Raw genomic sequence first — 13,566 nt, 5'->3', positions numbered from 1 at the left:
GAGATTTTCACAAGGTAAGGGCTTACCCTAGTGTGCTTACCGAAACACTCAAACAGTAAAACGTGGCTAATACCCAATGGATTCGCAGTCTCTGCACCCCTGTCAACTAACCGCAGCCAGAAGCGCAGGAGGCAGGAAGGCCGAAGGAGAATAAACATGCTACGGATAACCCACAAGCAGATAAATGAAAGCTGAATGTCTTAAAAACTCATCTGACTTTCCCTCCCACCCCCACTTGTCCCTCATCGAGTCACCAGGGCCCATGGCCTGAATGCACCTCTAGGCACCTGTGACACAGTCTCCTACGCAAGGGCAGGCAACGGTGCTTTCACACAGCTTTGCTCCCAGCTCACAGTCCTCTCTCCTTCTGTCTCTTCCTGTCACAGCCCAGGTCCTTGAGTATATCAAGGCAAATTCCCGTTGCTTTTTAAAAAAAGGCCCTGCCATCTGCATGAGAGGGTGCAGGAGACTGCCTGAAAGAACCACTTCATGAATATTTAACACACCCCTGCCCAAAGCAGTGCTGCAGGCCCCCTCCTCCTGGCAACACAAAAGCAGGGGCTCCTATAACCCACACAGCACAGGAGGGCGTAGAAGGGTGGGGGAGCTGAGCCACAAGGTCCGGGCACTGATCCTGTGCTTCTGGCCTGGGGAGGGCCCCACCAAGCCCTCTCTCAGTCCAGCTGATCTCCCCCAGCTCTTTCCCACTCAGTCTCCACGCCCGTGCTGCTCCCTGGTGTTGCTAGCGCCTTCCAAACACTGACATCATTGTCTGTTATTTCTAAGCCCAGGCTCCCTCCCTCTCCTTTGATCCGCTGATGGGCTTTTCACCAGAGCCACACACACACTGCCTGCTTGCCTGCCCTTCAGCCTCCCCACTTTCACTCACACCCATTCTCAGCGGCTGTTCCGTGAACCTTCACTTTCTGATTCTGTAATAGACTAAAAATGAGTGTAAGCTGGAAGGCAGGAGAGGGAGGGAGAAGGGCATGGAGCGAGAGAAGCATTCTTACCATCCTACTGCCCTCTCATGGAATCATGAGCAAAGTGACTCTCGACAGCAGAACAGGGAAGAACTAAGCAGGAAGGAGATCATCCAGGGCTCCCTGGATGCCCAGGAGATGGCAGAGGTGGTCAGCTCAGGGGATCCAAGGACTGTCAACTGGAACAAAAGTCACTTTCAAAGGACAGGGCCCAGGTGGAGGCAGTTTTCTCTGTCCTGAAATCCCATTCATTCCCACCACTAATCTTCCCCAATAGGAACAGCTCTAGCTGCTGCCTGAGGTTAGAACACAGGAACCCAACACTCCATGTGGCAAAAAGAGCTAAATCTGCTGGGATGCTGGAGACAAGTGTGGGGGGTGTATTTAACACGTCTCGCTCCAGACATTTCCCCCAGTCATACTGGGTTGCCTATTTATATTAAAGAGGTTATAAAAATATGTTAAAAAGCTCCCACTCCTCAGCCATCCAAGATGCATCAATTGATCCAAACCCACCTGAAGCAAAGGAGAATGAAGAACACCAAAGACACAAGGAAAACATTAGCCCAAGAGACAGAAAGGGCCACATCAGCCAGAGACTCCAACAGCCTGAGACGGAAGAGCTGGGTGGTGCCCAGCTGCCACCAATGACCGCCATGACAGGGAACACAACAGAAGAATCCCTGGCAGAACAGGAGAAAAGTGGGGTGCAGAACTCAAATTCTAGTTAAAAAAAAACCAGACTTAATGGTCTGATTGAGACTGGAGGGACCCCGGAGGACATGGTTCCTGGACTGTTAGCCCAAACCTGAACCCATTCCCAAAGCCACCTCTGCAGATAAAGGTTAGACTGGACTGTAAGACATAAAATGATACTCGTGAAGGGTGTGCTTCTTAGCTCAAGCAGATACATGAGAACAAATGGGGAGCTCCTGTCTGGAAGTGAGATGAGAAGGCAGAGGGGGACAGGAGCCAGTTGAGTGGACACAGGAAATCTGCGGTGGAAAGGAGGAGTGTGCTGTCACATTATAGAGAGAGCAACGAGGGTCATATAATAACGTGTGTATAAATTTTTGAACGAGAAACTAACTTTAACTGTAAACTTTCACTTAAAGCACAAAAAAGAAAGCTCCCACTCTCACAAAGCAGCACAGACTCATTGGAAGGAAAGCTTTTGGAAACCCAGGACATGTCAAAGAAGAAAAATCCCTTTGTTTGTTGAAACTTATGATCCATTATGAAGTAAAAATTTACTAGCCCAAAATAAAGTGCAATCATGATCAATTCACACCGGGATCTTCAGTCACTAGCTGTCAGCAGTGACCAAGTATTCACTACCCGGAACCTGGGAGAGCCAAAGGAAGAAAACAGTGCACTGCAACCTGCCTGGATATCTTCCCTGTCCCAGCATGGCCCATTCATTCATTCACTATTCATTCTTTCAACTGCACAGCAAAACTTACCTAAGTGCTTCCTATGTTCCAGGCACTGGGCTAGGGGCTGGACACACAGACATGCATATGGCAGAATCTCCACTGCCAACTTGTTCAGCCTCATGGAGGCTGTCCTCGCTCTTCAAAAACAAAAAAGTGCCCCTGACACTCCTGTTCCTACTCATAGTCATCCTTCTAGGCTCAAAATCTGAGGCCCTCCTTTGATTCCATCAGTATTACAGGTCTTGATGGCAGATAAGAAGGAAGAAAAGTTGTAATTTTAGGGAACCAAACAGACTGAAGGCTTTGGATTTAACCCAACCAGACCAGGCCCCACTCAGAAGAAACAGTTTCAAAACAGGTATGTATCAGGTTAATGATAAAGACCAGACACTCAGAAAAAAAAAAAAGTGCCACATTTGGCAGTAAGTATTAAATTACAGCACCACCCACCTGCTATGTTTGTCAAACCATGACAGCTTGCACCCTGCTGTGATACCAGGTGCTGTGCTGTGGTATTTCAAATACCAGCAGAGTCACCCATGCTGGACACGCTTCAGCAGAGCTTTCAGACTAAGATACTGACTAGGAAGAAAGGCCTGGCCATCTACTTACGAAAATGAGCCAATGAAAATCCCATGGATCACAACAGGATACTGTCCGATAGAGTGCTAGAAGGTGAGCCCCCCAGGTTGGAAGGCACTGTACTAGCCACAACAAAGGACTCAGACATACCAATGATCACGAAGATGGCGCAGGACCAGGCAATGTTTCACTCTATTACACACGGAGTTGCCATAAGTCGGAGCTGACTCAACGGCAACTAACAATGTTAACATTACAAAAAATCAAAATATATCTGATTGGTCAGAGCCAAAAATTCGGGACATTTCTGAGGTAATAGACAAAGTCTAATTATGAAAGGGGGCCTGCCCAGTGACTAGAGCTGGATCACACTGGAAGGCCCGCCTACATCTCCGATCTCAAGGCCCAAAACATGGCCCCTCAGCCAGCATCTGCAACCTCTGCTGGCCTGAGACATTAACCCTGCTCTCAAGATGAGGTGATGATGAAGCAATAAGGGTCAGAGATAGTACGAACATGATAAGGGATAAGACCATAAGAATAAGGGATAACAAGAAAGCTAATTTAAATCCACGATATGGATACTTTTGTTTTACTGATCAGTTTTGTGAACATTCTTATAAAGTGTGAGTGATCTGTTTGATTTTCAGATGTTTAAAGTATATGATATATTAAACTTGTGAAAAGTTTAAGTTTATGATCAATATTTAAATGGGTGAGAAAATCTAACTTGTTGACTTTATGATTCACTGTGTGAATCCTTGGGGAATATTTAGAGAAGTGTTAACTGTTTAAAAATTAATAAATTGGGCACTAGGCAAAGTACATAGAGCAGGGCATGTTCGTTTCCAGTACAAAAACCCACGGGGAGTTTCTAGGTATGATGACATGGTGAGTGTTGAGGGTTTTTTGTTTTTGTTTGTTTTTTATGAAGAGCATTCTGGTAGCAGTGGATGTCAGACTGGGTAGAGAGATTAGAAGCAACAGGACTACTTATGAGGCTCTTCTGGAAGCCATTCTCATCCATATTCTTCATTCCCCAGCCCTTGAGCTTTTGTTCAAGCTGTTCACTTGCCTGAAATATTCCCTTAACGTCCCCCATGTCTAAAACTTACCTATTGTTCAAGACCCAAGTCAAATGTCATCTTTTCCACGCTGCTCTGCTTTATATAGTTTCCTAAACATTCATTCATTCAATGTGTACTGAGCACGTACTAAGCACCAAGTACCCTGTGTGCTTCCTCTCTGCTCAACTATAAACCCCTCGAGGACAGCCCACGCAGACCCACATTTGACTGATAGTTGTACCTCCCACAGGGCTTGGCACAGTGCCTGGGTACAGAGCCAGCATTCAACAAATGTTACAAACCTGAATGACGTTACACCTCTGTTCAAATCCTCTGATGGCTCCCAAACTTCCCAGCCTGGCACCTGAGGCCGGCCATGACCTAGCCCAAGGCTGCCTCCAGTCCTCTCTCTCATTCCTCTTCCACATGTGCTCCAGGAGGAGACGGCCCCGTCTTCCTCACAACTCACCCTGTACCACCTGCCCCTCTCTCACCACTCACCTCTAGTCCTCCTGCCCATCATCCCTCCTGGCTCACCTCAGATGTCAGCTTCTCAACAGAGCCTTCCATGGTCACCCCAAATGGACAGCAGCCCCCAAGCTCTCCCTTCCCACAGCACTCTGTCTAATCTTCCTTACGGCCTCATCACATTCTACCCTCGGTTATAGTCATTTACTTCTCTCTCCTATGAGACTGTAAGATCTTAGAGGGCAGCAAACCATATCTCATTTACGTCTGATTGACCAACAGCACCTAGTAGAGTGCCTCATGTGGAAGCATTCAATGAACGGTGGTTATTTGATAAATGAATAAATGACTTTCTCCTCTTGTTCTTCCCCAAGTTCCAGAAATTCCATCCAGATCGGACGGGGATGAAATAGTTCTCTTTCCAGACATGAACCTCACAAAGTAGAAAGGCTTAATAAAGAAGGAGGGACACTCCAGGCTGGAGCATTTGATTGCAGGGGCTTGGAGCTCTTACCTCATACTCAAAGTCACCCCCCAATGCCCCGATGTCCAGGTACAGGTTCTTACGAAGCTCACTTGAGCTGCGGAGACTCTGAAAAAAATAATTACAAGGGGTCAATCTAAGGACACTGGTCAGCCCAGGTGATGGCCATGCCGAGGAGAAGTGGGGTAATGCTGAGCCGAGGGACTCTCAGGCAGGACCTCCACAAACACAGCCCTTTACCCAGTGTGAACAACACTTTGCGCCAAGAAAACAGCCAAGAGGTCCCTTGTTAGTTATGCTTTCTGGGCCAGACCTAGAAAGCGTAAAGACTGGTCAAGAAAAGAAGTGCTCCCTGGCAAATAAATCATTTTTACTTATTTTCAAAATGGCAGAGAGGGTTTCAAGGCCGGGGGGGGAGGGGGACTTCATCATTACCTGGTTGTCACTCTCCTCATCCTCCTCCTCATTGGTCTCCTCCCCTAAAGCCAAGAGGTTGAGAGCGTTCTTATCCTCATGAATGGATTCCAAGAGACCCTTTGTAAAAGCAGAAGTCTTGAGACCCTGTGAAGGCTCCAAAACAGAGGGGAACGTCAGGGCACTCATCGGCCACTCCAGCTCATATTGATCCCTCTCTTCTCCAAGTCCTACTGCCCTGGCTGCATAGACTAGGAAAGTAGCACGGAGTCTCTATGGCATGGGTCTATTCTCAACTGCCCAGAGGCCACATTCAGCACCCACACAGTGTGACTAATCTCCCCAACAAGATGATGATTTGTTAACACTCTGCCTGTGTTGCTTCTCATCTATGGGCCCCGGCTCCTAAACACAATGGACACAAGAGAAAATATTTACCAACGTGAATTCTCCAAGCTGACCAGATTCCACCGAGCTTCCCAGGCTCACATTTTGAGATCCACGAAGAGCAGAGGGTGAGGCCTCCAAAGGGCCTCGTAATGGAGCCAGGCCCCCAAGAGGAACGTGGACTGGGGCTAATGAGGAACCCGGGGCCTGGGCAAGAAAAACCTCTCATTACAAACCCAAGAAACCGCAGGCTCTAGGAGTGTTGGAGACGGATATAAAAATAAAATATCTAAATCTTGCCCACTCAAATTTAAACCACCTCCGTTCAGAGGCTGCTAATGAAGCACAACACCCAGAAATTACCATTGTGTCAACTGTGTGAGAAATCACAGGCTGGTTTCCTGCTTCTCATAACTCTGCTGTTCCCTCACAGTAAACAGTTCTTTTACATCTGGCAGATGCGATACAGGGCTCTGCTCTCCTCTCAGAAGCCATACAGGAAGTGTGGAGGAGGGGAAGCAGAGACAAAATCCTCATCTGCCATCATGAAAAGTCTTCGTAGCTCAAGGTCAGAATTAATGAATCAAGAAAAAGTAATATAAGCAGACTGTCTAGAACTATGGAAGTAAACACCACAAGAAAGTGGTTGCCTCTGGGGAAGGGTAGGCACACCAGAGAGCTGCTGTAGTATGTTATATGCCCCTTGGTACTATTTGACTTTTTAAATGATGGGTATGTATTACTCTGAAACAAGTCATCATTAATTATGAAAAAATGTGAATAAGCCACCAAAGAACTTTCTTTGCCCCAGACACTGCTGAGGAGGAAGGAGGTGGTTGAAAAGAGCCTTTCGAGGGCAGAAATGGGGCTAGCCAGGCCCTTCCCTTCCCTGTTGGCAGGAGGGCCAAATGAAGGCTTCATGCCAGTGAGGGCTGGGGAAAGAAATCAGGCTGGAAGTCCGGATTTGCGAGACCTTGGGCAGCTCCCAGACTCTGGGATTCCTCGGTTTACTCATCTGCAAGACAGTAATGACATGCACCTTGAAGGTTCGCTGAGAAGCTCAAATGAGATAATGAATGTAAGGGGGGTTTTTGAGTGGCCCAGGGCTACACCAGTGTTACAGGATTCTCGTTATCACAGGGATCCACATTACAATAACTTGGGCTTATCAGAAGCAGAGGCAGGGACAGCATTCTAGGTACAATTTAGAAAGAGCCCTTTAAAATTCTTTCCTCAAACTTAAAAACATGAAAATTCCATTCCTCTCTAATCCCTCAGGGACTGGAGAGAAGAAGGAACTAGAGGAGGTCAGGCTGAAGAAGTCCAGTTGGCCCATCTGGTTGCCCACAGCCTCAGCCTATGGGCCAGACCGTCAGGACCCATTTCTGCATGGGGAGGGTATCAGACGCTAACCTGAGAGGTGAGATGAGAACCACTCTCAATCATCTGGCCTGGTGTAGAGTATCTATGGTAGGGAGAAAAGCTGATAGCAATAGAATGAGCCAATATTACCCATGGACCAGGCACGGGGCTAAGCACCTCACATGCACTGTCTCATTTGACTCTCACAACAACCTGAGGCAGGCTGACTTCTACCCACAGTCCCCGTATGAGGAAACAGAGATGGGTGAGGTTAGGTAGTTTGCCCAAAGCCACAGGGCCAGCAAGGGGCAGAGATGGGATTGGAAACCAGTTCTACTTCTAAGCCTGTATTTATACTGCCTCCTGGTTGTGGAACAAAAGACCCAGGAAAGTTTGTCTGAGGTGAACTGTGAGCAAACCGGGCCTGCTCCTCCTAGCTTCAGCCCTTCCAACTAGCCCTGATGTATCAGCAAGCAAAATTCTTCCCACACTGTATTTATGGAAAATTACAGACTCCTGACATGGCTAATTTGCTAACGCACTGGGGGCTTGAGGGAGGGAGACAGGCATGCTGAGGGCACTGTTCTCCCAGGCCTTTACCAAATCAGTGGTTAGCAGGGAAATTATACATTCCTGGCTCCTGGTTGATCATCTTCTGTAGATGGCCCTTCACTATGAGTACAGGGCTGTGCATGATATTGTCCTTCAGAGCGGATAAACTTGCTGCCATTGGGCTAATTAAAACTTTCAGGGTAATCTGTAGCTTATCTGATATTTATAGTGCTCCAGTAGTTATTAGAGCTAGCAGAGAGCCAGTGCACGGCTGCAATTAGAAACCAGAGGTGACAACTGGGTAAAGCCACAGCTGGGCAACAGCAAAAGTATGGCTGGGAAATTCAGACTGATCCTTCCTCATGGTTTCTAATCCAACCTGATTTCTTCTGAATGAAGAATATGGTGTGGCTCTTCAAAGGGACAAGGGGTCAGAATGATAGGGCAAACTCAGCACTTCGGTAAGTCCCAGTTGGGGGAGGAAGTGAAGTCCCAAATAGGGTCTGCCCAAGCAGGAAACGGGTTGTTCACAGGGCTTCCTGGGGACCCTGGGAAGCAAGGAGCAGAAGCAGCTCACTGGAGAAAGAGAGAGGGTCTCAGCTTCTGGCCCTCATGCTAGCATTAACTTTCCTTTTCCGTGTGACTCAAACAAGGGACTGAGTTTGGAGCCTCTCTCTATCACCAGGATTTGGCTTCCCAAATCCTGGGAAAGCACCTAAATCTTGCAGGAGTACCAGGATGGCACGACCTTGCTCACCCTTAGAACTGATCATCTTCAGAGCATAAGTGAACCAACTACCCAGGAGTTACAGCTAGATGCAGGGAAGGGAAGTCATAGACACTCTCAGCTCCCATCTTATAGGCAATGGGGTAGAAGAAACATGAAATACACATCATCCCACAATATGGCCATACTGGGTAGTTAAGGGATCTGTATTTACTAAAGGAGGGGGAACAACAGGAATGCAGACCTGGTGGCTGTGTTAAAACACAAACTCAGTCGGCTCCCTCTTACTAAGTTCACTGAGGCCTTTAGGCCATGCTCTGTATGAAGCATACCTGGTTGAGAAGCTGTATCTTGCCTGGCTCTGCAGCCAGGCCTCTGCTGGAGCTCAGCTCAATTATCCCCTGCCTGAGCGGGCTGCTGCTTGGATGGAAACTGGCTGGCTGAGAGGCCTCCTGCCCAGCAGGGGCAAGAGCCACCTCCTGAGGATGCTGCCGCAGCTCTGGGCCCCAAGCCGAAAACCTCGAGTCCCTCTCCAGGGCTCTGATGACCTCATGCTCACCCTCACTAGACATCCTGGAAGACTCAGCTGCCATGCAACAGACCATGCTGGCAATGTCTTTGCATGGCATTTCCTGCATGCTCTCAGGCAGTCCCAGGCCCTCCAGCCGGCTGGAGATCTTGACCATCTGCAGGATGTGCTGGTAGAGCCTCTGATCCTCCGAGTAGTCTTCACTCTCTGACTGCTCATCTGCAGAGCTCTGGATGTGGGGCAACTGGGGTGCTAGGAAGGGGTTGGCATGTTGAGTTCCGGGTCCAGGACCTGACTGATCCACTCCCGGTTCAGATCCCTGTGAGCTCTGCAAGTCCCAAGGGAAGTTGTTCACCTCACCCAGAACCTGAGAGCCAACGTGTGAGGCCAGGCTGCTGCTGCTTTTGCTCTCCAAGTCAGGCCCAGACACACTAAGCTTCCTACCTTCATCAGGGAGCTCTGGAGACGCTGGGGGTTGTCTATTCTCACTGCCAGGCGAGACCCCAGGGGTACTCCCTGAAGGGGCATTCTGAGCTGCTTCTGATGCCAGGGTATCAGGTGGTATCAGAAAGAGCCCCTGAGGTACATCTTCAGCTGAGGCCCCTGGAACCTCAGGGTCACTAGGCTCTGTTCCCTTGTTGCTCCCTGGGGTGTCCTTGTTGACAAGCTCAGAGACCTGTCCCATCCACAATCCTGGGGGCTCTCTCCTCTTCCTCCCCTTGCCCATGTTCCCCCCTTCCCCAGGAACTCCCTGCCAACTCAGGTCTTCAACTGGGCTGCTAGCTAACAAGAGCAGCTTGTTTTTCCTGGTAGGCAGTATATGGTCAGAAGAACAAGGGGACAGGGAGGGCTCCTCCCCATGGGATGGCAAAGAGATGGGGCTCTGGCCCTCGTCCCCTCTGGGGCCTGTGGAGCTCAGTTTGGCTATGTTGTGGCTGTGCCGCTCCCCTTTCAGCTGCGGACCCCTGATAGTTTCTGAAAGCTTTGAGTGGACCGAGGCCTGGCTCCTGCTCTCCACCACATCCTGCCCACGGTGGAGAGGTCTGACGTTCTCAGGGCCCAGAGCACTGGGTTTCTGCCGTCTGTTCCTCATTTCCAGCTCTTCTATTTCAGGGTCTGAAAACCCCAGGTAGACTTTCTCTGTTGGCTTCTGGGGTTTCTCCAGACCCTGTTGGTCACCTAATTCTGTCCTGCATTGGGCTGGGGCCCTGCCTAAGATTTTCTCCACGTCGGCAAAGATCCGGTGGGTTCGCGAAGCTTGGCCTGTGGACAGTGGCTGCAGCTTGCTGGGCAGAGTGCCCACGAGAGGCCAGGGGGTGTCGCCCAGCACGCATGAGCTCTTCCCTTTCTTAAAGGAGCCCTCACTTCTAGCCTGCATCTCTTGCTCTAGGTCCAAGCCAGCAAGCCCAGGTGCTGGGAGAGGGGACGGGCCGTAGAGAAAGGAAGGAGAAGGCAGAAGTCCCTGCTCAGGCTGTGTTTCCTAGATGGGTATATAAACATGCAGAGAAAACTAAGACAAAATAGTTCTGATTTATACGTGCTACCTCAGCCCTTGACAAGCCCTTGGCAGAAACCCACCCTCCATTTAAAGTAAAGCATGAACCAAAGAGGGAAGAAAAATTCCCTTGGGCTGAAATTATGTTGTTTTCTGGATCCTAGTTTTCTTATTTATAAAGAGGACCCTGGACTAGACCAATGGCTTGCAAATCTTCACTTCTCAGAACCCGAGAGAGAAGGTCGTTCCACAAGGTACCTCAGGGGCCACTACTGTGTGCGTGTGTTGGGGGGGGATGCCAAGACTCACACCCCTAACTTCAGCCAGAGTGCCTCCACTTCTTTTTTAATTTATTGGACGTCTATGGAGGAAGTGATCTGAAGACAGGACTTTACTACTAAGAAAAGCCTGAAATTACCAATCAGATTATCCCTAAGATAAAATCGCCAACTACATTAACCTTAAGGTACCATCTAGCTCTCGGGTTCTGCGACTGGTCAATTTTACAAAGCCCATCAACCTTATCAAGGACTGCCCGAGATGTCCAGAGAAGGGAGAGAAGAAGGGAAGAATAACCAGTGTCCTGAACCTGAGAAACGCAGTCTAGAGTCTTCTACCAAAGGTATGAGCTGGTCCTGCTTGAGATAGGTCCACGCAGTCACAGAATCTCTCAGCTAGAAGAAACCCTACAAAAATCGACCACCCTCTGCAAACATTCACACTAAATATCACCCATCCTCTTGAGTACACACCTCCAGAGAGCCCAGGCCACCCAATGGGCCAAAATCTGGTCTGAGGTGTCTGCTCTCAGCCCTAAGAACCAGACTGGCAGCTCAGGGTTGTCCAATTGTCCTAAGCTCCTGAAACCACAGAAGGAACTGTTTGGAACAGAGAGCTCCATGAGCACAGTCACGCACCGAGAATTCAGTCTGTCACCCACCCCTCCACCCTAGAATCCTCACCTCATTCCCTCTGCTCTTCTTTAGTCAACCTGTCCAAATACCTGGGTATCATTTAAGGTAATCCTGGGCTAGTGAAAAGCCCATCATCCATCTTTTGCCTCTCAAATATGTTATAAAAAAAACTAGCAGATAATTCAACCTATTTAGAAATTATGTGCCCTCCTTTCTCCATCTAGAGAAATGGGCTTGTTATCTTGTTCTCAGAACCACGAGTAATACATAGGGGGTGGGGGAGGAGTGAGGAGTACCTGTAGAGCCTGGAAACAATAAAAAGGATAAATTCATTGGCAACCATTCAAAGCCAGAACTCACCCCCTGGAAAGGAAGATAGAGAATATCTTCACTGAGAGGTAATCACCAGGCTCTGGTAGGAAATAAGACTATAAACAAAAAAGCAAAACAACTGGACCACTGTGAGAGTAGAAAAGATATTCCCAGTGCTCCTCCCCAGCTGAACTGTGTTGCTACAGTCTCTCTCCACACAGTGGCCAGCCTGCCCATACCTGGGGGAAAGGAGAAAGGCCTGAATTTCCCTACACTGCTACAGTGTTCCAGAGCAGCGTGGGCTTCATTTCAGCATGGCTCCCAACCTTAGCTTCTCTACCTACAAATAAGGATCAGAGCGCGCTGCCTTCTAAGTTCAAACTTACTGGAGGGGCAAGTAAGCAATAAAGGGAAATGGGATTTTGAACTCTGAGTCAAAAAGCAACTTGATGACACTGGGCTAGTTTTGACCATGCAGATGAGGATCACACTCTAGAGGGTGAGGTGCAATGGGAGAGAAAGCAGCTGGTCTCTGATTGACCCCATGAAGTGGGGCCGTTGACACTACCTGTGCCACCTGCCTGAGGTGGCACACTGTTATGTGACAGAGAAATAAAATTCTATCTTCTGAAGGCACTAAAAAAAAAAAAAAAAAAAAAAAAAGGGCTACTTGAACCAAGGTAGTCATGTTGCAATCAAATTTTAATTTTCCAACACTAACTAAGACACTGGCAACAAAGACAATTCACAGGAGCAGATAAAGCCCAATGCTTTTCTTTTTGGATCTTGAAGGCACTTGGTGTTCTGACAACTGAACTACGGCTGTAACTGATATCTAGGAATTCATACCGCTTGAAGACAAATAATGAATCCACACTAGGAAAACCTGACTCTGAAAGAAGACGAATGACACCCTACGCATCCAGGCCCACTGGCCTCAGCCCGACTGCACCCACTCTCAGAGGCGCAGATGGCATCACTTCTTAGATGACTGCAAAATTCCACCCTCAGCAGAACTGTGGCCTTCTCTCTAACCCTATTACACAACATGTGCTTCCCAAGGACCAAAGAAAACAAAAGGAATTGCTTAGAGATACTAACAACTTCTAGAAGCTCAAAGGAAAATTTACCAGAAGACAGGCACAATTCAGGTGATGTACCATAAAAAATTTATTATATTATTAATCTCCATCTTTCAACCCAGCTGTAAACACACAAATACAAAAAGAAAAAAAAAAAACAGTTGGCAACCCGTGTGTGTCAGAATAGAACAGTGCTCCATAGCGTTTCGATGCCTGGTATTGTGGAAGTACACCACCAGGCCATTCTTCTAAATAAACACCTAGAGGTCCCAACATCCCCTCAGGTCTCAAACTTGGCCCCTCTAGGAGCTGGCATTCACTGACTCACCAGGGAACTTTTGGAGGTCTCTTTGCCCTTCTTGTCTCTCTTTTCCTTTTTCTTTCTCTTATCTTTCTTCTTAATGGCTCCAGTTGATAGCTTCCCTCGCTCTTGGATGACCAGGTTCCGATAGTGCTCATCACAGGGATGGTCCCACATGGACTGCCCATTGGCAAAGTTGAAATAGTAAATATCACCTGTGATGTCCTGGCTGGGGATAAACAGAAGTCAGGAGTTAGTCCCCGCTCAGGTCCACAGTACTTAGGAAAAAAAATAGAAAAAAGAGAAGGAGGTGAAGAAGGAAGGGGAGGAAAGAGGGCAAAAAGGCAGGGGGGAGGGGTTAAGAATTGTACCTGGTCTCTATTTGCCTAGAGCAAGAGAGTAAGTACAGTCAGGAATAGGAGGAGGAAACAGAATGTATGGCTAATTGCCATAAGACCAGAAGAACTGGAT

The 13,566-nt window shown here is 48.2% G+C and overlaps 1 protein-coding gene across 8 annotated transcripts in view; it reads right to left on the bottom strand.

The window, feature by feature from the left end:
* Positions 1–13,566, bottom strand: part of CEP164 (centrosomal protein 164) — a 73,854-nt gene that overhangs the window by 37,491 nt on the left and 22,797 nt on the right. For 4 of the 8 annotated variants that reach the window (XM_049856606.1, XM_049856609.1, XM_049856608.1 and 1 more), the window contains 4 exons: positions 13,123–13,324; positions 5,873–6,028; positions 5,456–5,590; positions 5,051–5,128 (listed from right to left, as the gene is read on the bottom strand). In XM_049856606.1, coding sequence (XP_049712563.1) covers positions 5,051–5,128; positions 5,456–5,590; positions 5,873–6,028; positions 13,123–13,324 — 571 coding nt within the window. Of the gene's footprint in view, positions 1–5,050; positions 5,129–5,455; positions 5,591–5,872; positions 6,029–8,794; positions 13,325–13,566 lie in introns of those variants that run through there. The other 4 variants (XM_049856602.1, XM_049856604.1, XM_049856605.1 and 1 more) reach the window with 1 other exon arrangement.

The sequence above is a fragment of the Elephas maximus genome, chromosome 17, assembly GCF_024166365.1.
Source record: "Elephas maximus indicus isolate mEleMax1 chromosome 17, mEleMax1 primary haplotype, whole genome shotgun sequence".
NCBI classification, from domain to species: Eukaryota; Metazoa; Chordata; class Mammalia; order Proboscidea; family Elephantidae; genus Elephas; species Elephas maximus.
This window is presented reverse-complemented; position numbering and strand designations above follow the sequence as displayed.